General features: G+C 40.9%; 1 protein-coding gene across 1 annotated transcript in view; it reads right to left on the bottom strand.

The window, feature by feature from the left end:
* The window catches only part of tbkbp1 (TBK1 binding protein 1), a 58,909-nt gene that overhangs the window by 36,055 nt on the left and 7,854 nt on the right, over positions 1-15,000 (bottom strand). The window contains exon 2 of the mRNA XM_053341454.1: positions 10,818-10,943. Coding sequence (XP_053197429.1) covers positions 10,818-10,943 — 126 coding nt within the window. The remainder of the gene's footprint in view (positions 1-10,817; positions 10,944-15,000) is intronic.

Below are 15,000 nucleotides of genomic sequence, written 5' to 3' on the forward strand. Positions count from 1 at the left end.
ATAAGAATAAGAGGGACGTAGTATGCAGCGAGGTCTATTCAGCGTGTCTATGGTAACATATGCTGGAGGAAACTGGCACTAAGCTGGAGACGGCTTGTCAGCAGCATCGTGACTGTGAGAGAGAGCGTGATTACTCCTGCGCTATGCGTTGGTTGTGTTCCTCCTTTCCTTCCTTCCTTCCTTCCTTCCTTCCATCTTTCTTCCTTCTTTCCTCTTTTGCTCCTTACTCATTTCCTAACTCCCTCCCTCCTTACTCCTTTCCTTCCTTCCTTCCTTCCTCTTTTCCTCCTTACTCATTTCCTTCCTTCCTTCGTTGCTCCCTCCCTCCTTACTCCTTTCCTTCCTTCCATCCTTCCTTTGTTCCTTCCTTCCTTCCTCTTTTCCTCCTTACTCATTTCCTTCCTACCTTCCTTCCTTGCTCCCTCCTTACTCATTTCCTTCCATCCTTCCTTCCTTCTTCCTTTCCTCCCTCCATCCCTCCTTACTCCTTTCTTTCCTTTCATCCTTCCTTCCTTCCATCCTTCCTTCCTTCCTTCCTTACTCCTTTCCTTCCTATCTTCCTTCCTTGCTCCCTCCCTCCATACTCCTTTCCTTCCTTCCTTCCTTCATTCCTTCCTCCTTTCCTTCCTCCCTCCCTCCTTACTCCTGTCCTGCCTTCCTTCCATCCTTCCTCCTTTCCTTCCTCCCTCCCTCCTTACTCCTGTCCTGCCTTCCTTCCTTCCTTCCTCTTTTCCTCCTTACTCATTTCCTTCCTTCCTTCCTTCCTTCCTTCCTTCCTCCTTTCCTCCCTTCCTCCCTTCCTCCTGTCCTTCCTTGACCTGAGGACAACAGGAGGGTTAAAAGAAAACCCCACATCGATATTGTAAAGTTCTCATTATCACCTTTTTTTTTCTTTTTTTTTTTTTTTTTTTAAATTTCCACTTCAGTCTATATTTGTAGGATTAGTTTATTGTGTTAAGTGGCTTCTTAGGTTCAAAGCTCTCTCGGTTTTGTTCTAGTTTGTTAGAGAGTCATTTTTAATCCAATTAGTTGAGGGCTTTTTTTTTTCAGAAACAGAAATACATGATTTCATTGCAGTGAATTCAAGGCTTCTGTGAAGATTGCATCATTTTAAATACATCAGAGAGGAGAGGAAGAGAAGGTGAGGAGAGGAAGAGAAAGAGAGGAGAGGAAGAGAAGGAGAGGAGAGGAAGAGAAGGAGAGGAGAGGAAGAGAAGGAGAGGAAGGGAAGAGAAGGAGAGGAGAGGAAGAGAAGGAGAGGAAGAGAAGAGAAGGAGAGGAGAGGAAGAGAAGGAGAGGAAGGGAAGAGAAGGAGAGGAGAGGAAGAGAAGGAGAGGAGAGGAAGAGAAGGAGAGGAGAGGAAGAGAAGGAGAGGATCGCTAAAATCACATTAACCCTGCTGTCGTCCTCCCGGGTCAAATTGACCCCATCTCTTTTGACTGTCCCTTCATTCCTTCCTTCCTTCCGTCCTCCCTCCTTTCCTTCCTTCATTCCCTCCTTACTCCTTTCTTTCCTTCCTTCCTTCCGTCCTCCCTCCATACTCCTTTCCTTCCTTCCTCCCTTCCTTCTCTCCTAAATTCCTTCCTCTTTTCGTCCTTATTCCTTCCTTCCTTCCTTCCTTCCGTCCTCCCTCCTTACTCCTTTCCTTCCTTCCTTCCTTCTTTCCTTCCTTCCTACACTCCTTCCTTACTCCTTTCTTTCCTTCCTTCCTTCCCTCCCTCCTTAGTCCTTTCTTTCCTTCCTTCCGTCCTCCCTCCTTACTCCTTTCCTTCCTTCCTCCCTTCCTTCTCTACTAAACTCCTTCCTATTTTCGTCCTTACTCCTTTCCTTCCTTCCTTCTCTCCTTACTTCCTTCCTCCTGTCCTTCCTCCTGTCCTTCCTTGACCTGAGGACAACAGGAGGGTTAATGAAGTGTGAAGGGGCAAACAGTCACAGTCACTTTAGCTAAATTAGATTAAATTTAAAGTGTATTATTTGTATTTAGAGATCAAATCAGAAAAATAATACCACAATTCGATAATATATATATATATGAGTCAAGGTTTTGTTTATTGACCACAGATACAGATACAATCATTTTCTGTTAGCGTTACCTTTTTCCTGCAAATAACTCTGACTAATCCCAGGGGTTGTTTAAAGTGAGATTATGTAAATTTGAAAAGAGGAAATGATGCACTCTTCCTGTGAGAAATGAATTTGAAGTTGAATTTTTAATATTCATATTCAAATGATTTACTGCTACAGACTAATATAATCGTTCTGATATGACCTGTAACTTATGCTGACTAGTAATGCTGAAGCTAGCAAAGTTCAAATAGATATGTGTCAGTTTTGATGACATCATAATTTATAAGATAAGATAAAATAATATATTCCTTTATTAGTCCCACAATGGGGAAATTTGCATTATTACAGCAGCAAGTGGACAGTAAAATAGAATATAAGAACAGCAATAAAAAAAAATGTATGAAAAACAATAACAATAATAGTAGAAATAAAAAATAATGATAATAATAATAATAATTGTGACATTATTTACAGTAATTACAGCACAACAGTAATACACACTGTCTCATTGATGTTAATGGGAAAGTGTGTATGTTGCACAGTTGAATTGAAATTAGTCGTCTATTATATATTAATCGTGATATAATAATATTTCATCTATTATTATTATTATTATTGATCTTCATGTTAGCATTTAGCATTTTAGGGTCTCTTTAGTATCTGGTTTGGAACTACAGATAAAATATGATCTTAAAAACTTCCCTATTAAACTCACCAAATCCACTTTTCAGACATTTTAAATATATAATACTCCAGTTTACAAGAGAATATTTATGTTAAAATGAAAGTCTAATCTCTTATTTGAAATGTCAATAATTCATTTATACCATTTACTGATGTTTTTTATTCATTGTTTAGTTAACTTCTTCTAGATTCAGTCATTCTAATATTGATAAATCGGATTGACTTGCAATAAAAAGTGTTATTTATATGGTAATCAGACTAATTGGAAGAAACATAACACAGCAAAAAGTAATAAAAGTTGTCTTGGTTTTGAAATGAGAATTATAACATCTAGTTTCAGAGTTTGTGCATTCTTCATTATTTCCCCTTTTATTTTGGTAACCACCTTCACTTCCTGTCCTCTCGTGTTTCCCTCCCTGATTAGTGTCACCTGTGTCTAATTATCCCTCCTTTCTCTTGTGCTCCTCTTTATCTCTGTCAGTCCATCTCTTCAGTTTCCTGTGAGCATCCCAGCCTTTTCTCTAGTGTGTACTCCTTGTGTATTTGACCCAGTTTAGTTTCTGACCCTAGACCAGGGATCCTCAAACGGCGGACTCCGGTCTCATAAACCCTAACCCTCCGGACCGCGGGACAACAATCTGCGGACCCTGGTCTAATAATCCATAGACTGTAAAAAGGAAAAGAAAAATCTTGCATAAAATATTATTATTATTATTATTATTATTATTATTATTATTATTAAATACGAGCGTTCGCGTGAGTGGGAATTATCCGTTTTATCGCTGGTATGGATGTGTGACTCCAGTTCTTTACCGTGTGTATTTTGGTCTCCATGGCAACAATAGGCCGTGACGTGTTGGGCATGCGCAGTTGCAGCACTAAGAACAGCACTACAGTTTTTTCCTCCTTTCTTGTTCTTTCTTGTGTCCTTTGTGCCTGTATTTTAAAAGAAAAGTGTTGATATGTGTTTTGGATTATTTTCAGGGGTTGTGATTGTATTTTGTTTTGTTTTGTTTTATATTTATTTGATTTTTTGTTAAAACGAAAAATAAAACATATATTCTATTTTTCTACTATGTACCACTGTATTGTTAAGTTAGTTGATGGTGGATACATTGATTTGTTGTGGCTTGACTGACTAATAAACAGACCTTTGATTCACAGATTTGTATTTGAGGAACACTGCTCTATACCTTTTCCTAACTTGACTGCCTACCTTTCTACCAAACCTGCTTATCATTAAACTCTTTGGATTGAAATCAATTTTTTCATTTGAATCATGCTCTTGAGTCCACTTCTATTGTCAGTCATTACAGATAATAACATCATCCCTGAAACAAACAAGCAAATAAAACCAAACTAACTAAATTATTATCCTATCACTCTCGCTTGTGTCCTCGAGCAAACAGCTGCAAGTATCATTTCAGTATAATTACAGTGATTTTGCTTCATTTCGCTCCTCGTAAGTCCTAAAAAGGCCCATTTTGGTTATTACTGTAGTAAAGCGTTGGGGCCTCCTGCTGAAATTACATTCAATCAGTCAGTGTCTCGTTCTGTGGCTGTTGATCTCAGGCCTCATTTCCTTCCTTCCTTCCTTCCTTGCTCCCTCCCTCCTTACTAATTTCCTTCCTTCCTTCCTTGCTCCCTCCCTCCTTACTTCTTTCCTTCCTTCCTTCCTTACTCCTTTCCTTCCTACCTTCCTTCCTTGCTCCCTCCCTCCATACTACTTTCCTCCCTCCCTCCCTCCTTACTCCGTTCCTTCCTTCCATCCTTCCTTTGTTCCTTCCTTCCTTCCTCCCTCCCTCCTTACTCCGTTCCTTCCTTCCTTTGTTCCTTCCTTCCTCTTTTCCTCCTTACTCATTTCCTTCCTTTGTTCCTTCCTTCCTCTTTTCCTCCTTACTCATTTCCTTCCTTTGTTCCTTCCTTCCTTCCTTCCTTCCTCTTTTCCTCCTTACTCATTTCCTTCCTTTGTTCCTTCCTTCCTTCTTTCCTTCCTCATTTCCTACCTTCCTTCCTTGTTGCCTCCCTCCCTCCTTACTCCTTTCCTTTCCTTCCTTCCTTCCTTCCTTGCTTCCTTCCTCCCTTCCATCCTTCCTTCCTTCCTCTTTTCCTCCTTACTCATTTCCTTCCTTCCTTGCTCCCTCCCTCCTTACTCCTTTCCTTTCTTTCCTTCCTTCCTTCCTTCCTTCCTTCCTTCCTTCCTTCCATCCTTCCTTCCTTCCTCTTTTCCTCCTTACTCATTTCCTTCCTTCCTTCCTTCCTTCCTTTCTTCCTTCCTTCCTTCCTTCCTTCCTCCCTTCCTAAAGTCCTAAAAAGGCCCATTTTGGTTATTACTGTAGTAAAGCGTTGGGGCCTCTGCTGAAATTACATTCAATCAGTCAGTGTCTCGTTCTGTGGCTGTTGATCTCGGGCCTCTGTGTGTGTAAACATGTATAATACCCGAGTGGATTCTCTTTTCAGCAAGTGCGTCATGATCGTCGCAGGAGGAAAATGTGTTTTTAGAGGCGAGACGAGGAGTGTGAACTGTGAAGTGCAGGAAACATGACGTGTGTGTCGAATGCTCGTTTTTTCGGCGGCGGCTGCGGCTGCTGCTGCTCGTTAGCCGCTGACAGTGTCGGTGTGTTTTTTTGTGTTTGGGTTTTGATCATTCAGGTGTAATTATCCTTTGGACTAGATCCTGTTAAAACCAATATCTATAAGCTCCTATAACAAATATTACATATATAACAAAAGCACAGTAAGATCAGAGCTCGGAGCTTTAACACCCCCAAATAATCCTTTTAATGTTGAAAATTGCATAAATGTATTTCTTTGACCTATTTTCACATCTGAGAGGAGTAAAAATACTTTTTTTTTCTCCTTTCCTTCCTCTTTTCCTCCTTACTAATTTCCTTCCTTCCTTCCTTGCTCCCTCCCTCCTTACTGATTTCCTTCCTTCCGTCCTTCCTTTGTTCCTTCCTCCCTCCCTCCCTCCTTACTCCTTTCCTTCCTTCCGTCCTTCCTTTGTTCCTTCCTTCCTCTTTTCCTCCTTCCTCATTTCTTTCCTTCCTTCCTTGCTGCCTCCCTCCTTCCTTACTCCTTTCCTTTAATTCCTTCCTTCCTTCCTTCCTTCCACCCTCCTTACTCATTTCCTTCCTTCCTTCCTTGCTTCCTTCCTCCTTTCCTTCCATCATTCCTTCCTTCCTTCCTCTTTTCCTCCTTCCTCATTTCCTACCTTCCTTCCTTGCTGCCTCCCTCCCTCCTTACTCCTTTCCTTCCTTTCCTTCCTTCCTTTTTTTTTTTGCAAAATTGCATAAATGTATTTCTTTGACCTATTTTCACATCTGAGAGCAGTAAAAATACTTATCTTCCCCTAATGTGACTAAGAATATACAAAAAAGGAAAAATATTTGATTTATATTCATCCAGAATTCACATTTAACCCTCCTGTTGTCCTTGAGTCAAGGAAGGAAGGAAGGGAGGGAGGAAGTAAGGAAGGAAGGAGGAAGGAAAGGGGGGAGGAAGGGAGGAAAGGAAAGGAAAGAAGGAAGGAAAGACGGGAGGAAGGAAGAAGGAAGAAGGAAGGAAGGAAGGAAGGAAGGAAGAAGGAAGGAAAGGAGGGAGGAAGGAAGGAGGAAAGAAAGAAGGGAGGAAAGGAAGGAAGGAAGGAAGGAAGGAAGGAAGGTAGGACAGAGGAAAGAAAGAGAGAAGGAGGGAGGGAGGAAAGAAGGAAGGGAGGAAGAAATAAGGAAGGAAAGGAGGGAGGAAGGGAGGAAAGGAAATAAGGAAGAAGGAAGGAAAGGAGGGAGGAAGGAGGGAAAGAAAGAAGGAGGGAAGAAAGGGGGATGGAGGAAGTCAGACGGAAGGGAGGAAGGGAGGAAAGAAGAATAAGACGGGGTCAATTTGACCCGGGAGGACGACACAAGGGTTAATATAATTTGTTGAACTAGTTCTCATGTTTTATGTAACATTGGAGCATAATAAATCTTGTTTATCTGTGAGTAATGACATCTTGAAATGAAAGATTTTATGCTTCAGAAGTTTGTTATAGAGACTAATTAAGTGACGGCTCAGAATATGAACAAGTATGTGAGGGTTAAAAAAATGTTAAAGTCACCCCCTTTTTTTATTCCTTCAGTTAAATGCTTGAGCTTTCACTGTGCAACGATGTAATGATGAGTGATGTATGTGTACACTACAAGGCTGTTATTTCCTTCTGTGTTGCCTTTAATTAAACAGACAGCACGAATTAAAGCACATTAAAAAAGAGGAGAGAGGGAAGAGTGCAGAGCTGTTCATCACACCCTCCTACTTAACCCCCCCCCCCCCCCCCCCCCCCGTGTCTTCTATGCTAAAATACATTGCTTTAATTTCAGATAATTCAACATGTAAGCACAAAACAAAAAAGTAATAACACTCTTAAAGACGTGGCTTGAAGATCAACTATGGTATAATAAAAAGCCAGACTCACTTTAGAGGCCTTCATATCATATTGGTTGACATTGTACTTTTTTTGTGTGTGTGTGTGTGTGTGTGTGTGTGTGTGGTGCTTATTCAGATTTCTTATGGCGTGACTTCTAGGGTTCCCGACCGTTTGTCATTCGTACCTCGGCTGAATCAGATAAGACGTGGAGGAACAGCACTGACAGCTTTTTAAATTTCACATGCATTTTGACCTTTCTCTGATTCCTCTCATACCTTCTCTGACAGAAAATGATGTCACTTCTCTCACAGGCACGGTTTCATAAAAGGTAGATGTTATGGTGTGTGTGTGTGGTGTGATGATGAAGGTGATGAAGGTGAGTCCTGTCCTAATAGAGCATGCTAGGTGAGAGAAAGAGAAAGAGAGAGAGAGAGAGCGTGAGAGAGAGAGAGTCAGAGCCCATGTGACCTCGTGTGTCCCACGCTAATCATTTCTGCTGCTCCCATAAACAATTTCCTTCCTCTTGTTTTGCTCTCGAGCTCTTTCTTTTTTTTTTAACCACTACCGTTACCAGTTTTACCACTGCCTTCCTGTGTCAGTCGTTTTTCATTTCCATTTCCCCACACGCTCGTTCTCTCATTCTCACATTCTCACACAGTCGTAGAAATTTGTAGTTTGAGTTACAAACGAAGGGAATGAGTAATCCAAGCCAGGGTTATTATAATTAACTAAAACTAAAACTAGAAGTGAAAACATAATTTAGTTAACTGAAATAAAAATAAAGAGAGACAACTAAATAAAAACTACAATAAAAACTGCAAAACTAACTGAAACTAAACTGAATTGCAGATTAAATCAGCTTAGTTTTAGCTTTCTTTTCATTTTCCCTCCATTTTTACTGTATTCTGTTCAGTTTGACTTCTTGAAATAACAGGTTAGTACCACTAGGTGGCAGCATAGCGGCTGCTGCATAACACACAACAAGAAAATGCTTAAAGTCCATGTAAAGTAAGAATAAATATGTGTTCTGAGTTTGACATACCACAGAAAAGTGTGTTGTTAACCACCCTGCCAAATTTGAATGGTTAAAAAAATCGCCAAATATATGAAATTAGGCTTCAAAGTTGTGTAAAAATCAGCCTCTGTCTCTGCTCCCAAACGCTGTGGGCGTGGCCTCCGAGTCCGCTGAAACCCCGCCCCCTACCAAGTGTCACCTGTCAATCAAAGTCACCACCTCTACCAGAAACATGGACGCTACATCTGAGAGCTTTCTGCTGCTAACTCAGCTGCTAGCTTGGCAGCTAGCTCAGCTAACTGGCTAACTGTAGACTGTAGTAGTAGTAGTGTTCGCTGAATGTATTTATACCGCTATGGCAGCAGGGGTGGGTTTAAACTGAAATTTTAAAAAAGCAAACTATAATAACCCTGGTCCAAGCACATTATAGGCTCTCGCCATTCCCCCTTTCTCTGGTTAATGTTTCATGATTTTATGTAAAGCACATTGAGTTGCCTCTGGGTATGAAATTCGCTATATAAATAAATCTGCCTTGCCTTACTTTGTCTTTCTGTAGTAGTAGTAGTAGCACTAGTAGCAGTAGTAGTAGCAATAATAATAGTAGTAGTAGGCCTAGTAGTAGTAGGCCTAGTAGTAGTAGCAGTAGTAGCAGCAGTAGTAGTAGTAGGCCTAGCAGTAGTAGCAGTAGTACTAGTAGCAGTAGTAGTAGTAGTAGGCCTAGTAGCAATAATAGTAGTAGTAGTAGCAGTAATAGCAGTAGGCCTAGTAGTAGCAGTACTACTAGTAGCAGTAGTAGTAATATAGTAGTAGTAGTAGCACTAGGCCTAGTAGTAGCAGCTGTAGTAGTATTACAGTATGAGTAGTAGTAGTAGTAGTAGCAGCAGTAGTAGTAGTAGTAGCAGCTGTAGTAGTATTACAGTATGAGTAGTAGTAGTAGTAGCAGTAGTAGTAGTAGTAGCCTTGTAGTAGTAGTAGTAGTAGTAGTAGCAGTAGTAGTAGTAGTAGTAGTAGCAGTAGTAGCCTTGTAGTAGTAGTAGTAGTAGCAGCTGTAGTAGTATTACAGTATGAGTAGTAGTAGTAGTAGCAGTAGTAGTAGTAGTAGCCTTGTAGTAGTAGTAGTAGTAGCACTAGCAGTAGTAGTAGTAGTAGCAGTAGTAGCCTTGTAGTAGTAGTAGTAGTAGCAGCAGCAGTAGTAGTAGTAGTAGCAGTAGGAGCAGTAGTAGCCTTGTAGTAGTAGCAGTAGTAGCAGTAGTAGTAGCTAGTAGTAGTAGCAGTAGTAGTAGTAGCAGTAGTAGTAGTAGCAGTAGTAGCAGTAGTAGTAGCTAGTAGTAGTAGTAGCAGTAGTAGTAGTAGTAGCAGTGGTAGTAGTTGCAGTAGTAGTTGTAGGCCTAGTAGTAGTAGTAGTAGTAGTAGTAGTAGTAGTTGTAGCCTTGTAGTAGTAGCAGTAGTAGTAGTAGTAGTAGCAGTAGTAGTAGCTAGTAGTAGTAGTAGCAGTAGTAGTAGTAGTAGTAGTAGCAGTAGTAGCCTAGTAGTAGCAGTAGTAGTAGCAGTAATAGCAGTAGTAGTAGTAGTAGTAGTAGTAGCAGCTGTGGTAGTACAGTATGAGTAGTAGTAGTAGTATTGTAGTAGTAGTAGTAGCCTTGTAGTAGTAGTAGCAGTAGCAGTAGTAGCAGCAGTAGTAGCTAGCAGCAGTAGTAGTAGTAGTAGTAGCAGCAGTAGCAGTAGTAGTAGCAGTAGCAGTAGTAGCTAGTAGTAGTAGTAGTAGTAGTATCAATAGCAGTAGTAGTAGTAGCAATAACTAGTAGTAGCTAGTAGTAGTGCAGTAGCTAGTAGTAGCTAGCAGTAGTAGCTAGTAGTAGCAGTAGCTAGTAGTAGCTAGCAGTAGTAGTAGTTGTAGTAGTATCCTAGTAGTAGCAGTAGTAGTAGTAGTAGCCTTGTAGTAGCAGTAGTAGTAGTTGTAGTAGCAGTAGTAGTAGTAGTAGCCTTGTAGTAGTAGTATAGTAATAGTAGTAGTAGTAGTAGCAGTAGTAGTAGCAGTCAAATATATGATAGAAATAGAATATATAATAAGAAAAGTAGTAAAACTTAAAATACAGCCTGTGTGAAGCATGAAAACTCATTTATAGATGTGTCAATACCACTAATTTAATGTTGTGTTACCTAAAAAAAATACTCCACACTGCAGGATGTGGAGGAAAAAACAACAACCACACACATAGTTTTATTTTAAGGCGAACATATTCAGCAAAACTCTTGGCCAGGTTCGGTACCAATTACACTGCGTCTCAAAAATAGCACACCAGCATGAAAATCCCATGTCACAGAGCTCCTTGGACAGTTTCTTAAAAAAAAAAAAAAGAAAAAAAACACCCAATCTCAGTAATTTTTGCTTGGGCGGCAGCTTTAGTGCTTAATTAGTTCTGGACATCTTTCAGCGTATGTCCACCAGCGTTGGCCTAAATTCACTTCTGATTCAATTAATTCACATTCAGGGAGGGATTTCTGCAAGAATTCAAGCACCGAGAAATAAAACCTTTTAGCGTGATAAGGGGTTTTTATTCTATCCAGTTTATTAAAAAATGAATATAAGTGAATTTACTTTTCTCCTCTATCCAATTTCCTCCCTCCTCCTTCTCCTCTGTCTCTTACCTCATGGGTCAGGATGTTGACTCTCTGCTGCAAGTTGCCATTTTCCGAGTGCAGCAGTGCCGTCTCCTTGCTCTCGAAGGAGCAGTATGAGTTGGTGTCCTCCCCAAATTCGCTGATCATAGGGAACTGCACAGAGACAACGAGAAGGACGTTAAAGAAACATAATGTACGTGAACTGTTGCTGTAAAAAAGGAGTGTCGAGCTCATTTTCATTCAAGGGCCACATATAGTCCAATTTGATCTCATGTGGGCTGGATTATTAAAAAGATGGAAGGAAGGAGGAAAGAAGGGAAGGAAAAGAAGGAAGAAAGGAAGGAAGGAAGGAAGGAAGGAAGGAAGGATGGGTGGGAGGAAGAAAGAAGGAAGGAAGGAAGGAAGGAAGGAAGGAAGAAAGACAGAAGGAAGGATGGAAGGACAGATGGAAGGAAGGAAGAAAGGGTGGGAGGAAGAAAAAAGGAAGGAAGGAAGGATGGAAGGAAGGAAGAAAAAAAGGAAGGAAGTAAGGACGGAAGGAACGAAGGAAGGAAAGAAGGAAAAAAGAAAGAAAGGGAGGAAGGAAGGACAGAAGGAAGGAAGGAAGAAAGGGTGGGAGGAAGGAAGGAAGGAAGGAAGGAAGGAAGGAAGGAAAAAAGAAAGACAGGGAGGAAGGAAGGACAAAAGGAAGGATGGAGGGACAGATGGAAGGAAGGAAGGAAGGAAGAAAGGGTGGGAGGAAGAAAAAAGCAAGGAAGGAAGGCAGGAAGGAAAAGAGAAAGAAAGAAAGGGAGGAAGGACAGAAGGAAGGAAGGGAGGACAGATGAAGGAAGTATATAAGTAAAAAAAGACAGCAAGGAAAGTGGGCCGGTTTGGACCCCTCGGCGGGCCGGTTCAGGCCCACAGGCCGCATGTTTGACACCCCTGCTGTAAGATAAAGTGAAATCAGTGCACCTCTTTGCTTATTCATTATTCCTGTTTGTTTGTTTGTTTGCTTAACTTCCTTTTTTTATTTTTTTTTCTCTCTCTCTCTCTCTCTCTCTCTCTCTCTCTCTCTCTCGCTGTATTCTGCGATTTGTGATGATTTCACGCTGGGATCATTAAAAATTCATCTGGCATCGTCTGCAACTTCTGTTTGGCCCAGATATCACTCAGATCATTAAAAAGATGAAAGGAGGGAGGAAAGAAGGGAAGGAAAAGAAGGAAGGAAGGAAGGAAGGAAGGAAGAACGGAAGGAATGAAGGAAGGAAGGAAGGAAAAAAGAAAGACAGAAGGAAGGATGGAAGGACAAATGGAAAAAGGAAGGAAGAACGGAAGGAAGGAAGGAAGGAAGGAAGGAAGGAAGGAAAAAAGAAAAACAGAAGGAAGGAAGAAAGGACGGATGGAGGAAAGGAAGAAAGGGTGGAAGGAAGAAAAAAAAAAGGAACGAACGAATGAACGAAGGAAGGAAAGAAGGAAAAAAGAAAGGGAGGAAGGAAGGACAGAAGGAAGGAAGGAAGAAAGGGTGGAGGGAAGAAAAAAGGAAGGAAGGAAGGAAGGGTGGGAGGAAGAAAAAAAGGAAGGAAGGAAGGACGGAAGGAAGGACGGAAGGAACGAAGGAAGGAAAGAAGGAAAAAAGAAAGAAAGGGAGGAAGGAAGGACAGAAGGAAGGAAGGAAGGAAGAAAGGGTGGGTTTGGCCCAGATATCACTCAGAGGATCGTGGTGTTTTCACTAATGTCGTGGTTTTTATTTTTTGTTTTTTTTTAAATCTTTTCCTTGAACTAGATTTAATTCCTCTGGTGGATTTCCATAGCGAGTGAGTTGTGAGTGGTTTTTAATCATATAGTGTTTCTCATTTTCATCCCACATGATTCAGCTGCTGTTGGTCAAAGCATCTTTCAGTTGCTCTGCTCGTCCATCTGCTGACGTGAGAGAGGTGCTTACATGCTGTCTCAGCGTCCTGTTGGTCTGGTGGAAGCTACTGCTCGGTTAAAGTTATCATTTTTATATAATTCAATAAGAATTGAGGGGTGGGTTTTATTTTAAATACATATTTTAACCTTCCTGTCGTGCTCCCGGGTCAAATTGACCCATCTGTTTTGACTGTTCCTTCCTTCCTTCCTTCTTTCCTTCCGTCCTTCCTTCCATCTGTGCTTCCTCTCTCCTTCTCTCTTTCTTCCCTTCCTTCCTTCTTTTGTCCTTCCTCCCCCCTACCTTCTTTCCCCTGTCCTTCCTTCCGTCCTTCTTTCCTCCCTCCCTCCTACCTTCCTTCAATACTTACTTCTTTCCTCCATCCTTCCTTCCTCCCTTCCTTATTTCCTTTCCTCCCTTCCGTCCTCCATCCCCCTTTCTTCCTTCTTTTGTCCTTCCTCCCCCCTACCTTCTTTCCTTCCTTACTTCTTTCCTGTCTTTCCTTCCTTCCTTCTTTCTTCTGTCCTTCTTTCCTCCCTCCCTCCTACCTTCCTTCCTTACTTACTTCTTTCCGAACACAACAGGAGGGTTAAATAAAAAATGCAACATTTTCTTGTTTCAGCTTCTTAATAAGGATTTGCTGCTTGTTTTTTTTTGTTTTTTTTTAATCAAACATGATAGTAAATTAATTGTATTTTGGTTTTGGACAGTCAGATTATTAATTAAAAGCAACTTTGATAAGATAAAACAAATACTTTATTGATCCCGAAGGAAATTAAGAACATCACTTTGAGCTCTGTGTGTCTATTTCTCTACGTTTTGTCAGTCATGGAGTAAGTCAGGGGTGTCTTTCCTTACTTCCTTCATCTGTCCTCCCTCCCTTCCTTCCTTCTGTCCTTCCTCCCTTTCTTTCTTTCTTTTTTTCTTCTTTCCTTCCTTCCTTCGTTCCTTCCATCTTTTCTTCTTGTCTTCTTTTCCTTCCTGCCTTCCTTCCTTCCTTTTTTTCTTCCTCCCACCCTTTCTTCCTTCCTTCCATCTGTCCCTCCATCCTTCCTTCCTTCCACCCTTTCTTCTTTCCTTCGTTCCTTCCGCCCTTCCTTCCTTCCTTTTTTTCTTCCTCCCACCCTTTCTTCCTTCCTTCCATCTGTCCTTTCTTCCTTCCTTCTGTCTTCCTTTTTTCTTCCTTCCACCCTTTCTTCCTTCCTTCCATCCTCCCTGCAGTCTTTCTTTTTTCCTTCCTTCCTTCCTTCCTTCCTTCCTTCCTTCCTTCATTCATTCCTTCTATTCCTTCCTTCCATCTTTTTAATGGTCCGGCCCACATGAGATCAAATTGAACACTATATGTGGCCCTTGAATGAAAATGAGTTCGACACCTCTGCAGTAAGTAATTAATTAATTAATCAAGAAATTAATCAGCAGATTAATCAAAAATGAAAATAAATTAGTTTTAGCCTTACTGGTTTAAATAGTCATTTTAGTTTAGCTGTAATATGTGATTTGTTAACAATAAGACAAATAATCCATCTCATTGCCCTGCTAGACTTCAGGACTCATGAGAGAAATATTCACTATACAGCAAACAGAGATTTCACCAAATGACGTGAGAAGGTGTAAAATGTGCAGAAGTAATGTCATTATATGCAGCTACAGTTATATACAGATACAACAGATTACGTAATCCTGTAGAAAATGCGTTAATGAGCTGTAGCTGATCCACAGTGTTGTTTCTCTCTTATGAAGCGGGCAATTTGTCTGGTTGCAGAAGAATTAAAAGGTTACAGAGTGCTAAACTGTTGTTAATTAGCAGATTCCTGTGATAAAAGCAAATGAGACAAGTTATATAACTGGATGTGTTTCAACCTAAATGAACACACTTACATTTGTAACTTTCATGCCATAAGAGCGCATGCAGGGCTTTTTTCCCCCCCGTTTTCTGTGTGAAGTCATTGCCGCTGATGCAATGTCTATTTGAGGAGCAAACAACCCTTTTCCATTTAGCAGAACACCTCTCTCTCTCTGCTCAGTTTAACAGTAAATGTTCACAACATGGGCAAAGCGCCCCGAGGGACCCGAGAGTTCTCACTCTGAGCCGGAGAACAACCTCGCTGCAGCCCATGTTCTATCTGCATCATTACAGCAGCTGTGTGCATCTTAGTATTTAGAGAAAAAGCCTGCAGCAACATTTACTCTTGCTCTAAAAAAAGACTCGATAGGCTAAACCCTTAAACAGGCCTTACTAGTTATGTCATTTGCACCTAAAGTAAGGAAGGAAGAGAAGGAGGGAAGAAGGAAGGAAAGGAAAGGAGGGAAGAAGGAAGG

The sequence above is a fragment of the Scomber japonicus genome, chromosome 20 (assembly GCF_027409825.1).
Source record: "Scomber japonicus isolate fScoJap1 chromosome 20, fScoJap1.pri, whole genome shotgun sequence".
Classification (NCBI taxonomy): domain Eukaryota; kingdom Metazoa; phylum Chordata; class Actinopteri; order Scombriformes; family Scombridae; genus Scomber; species Scomber japonicus.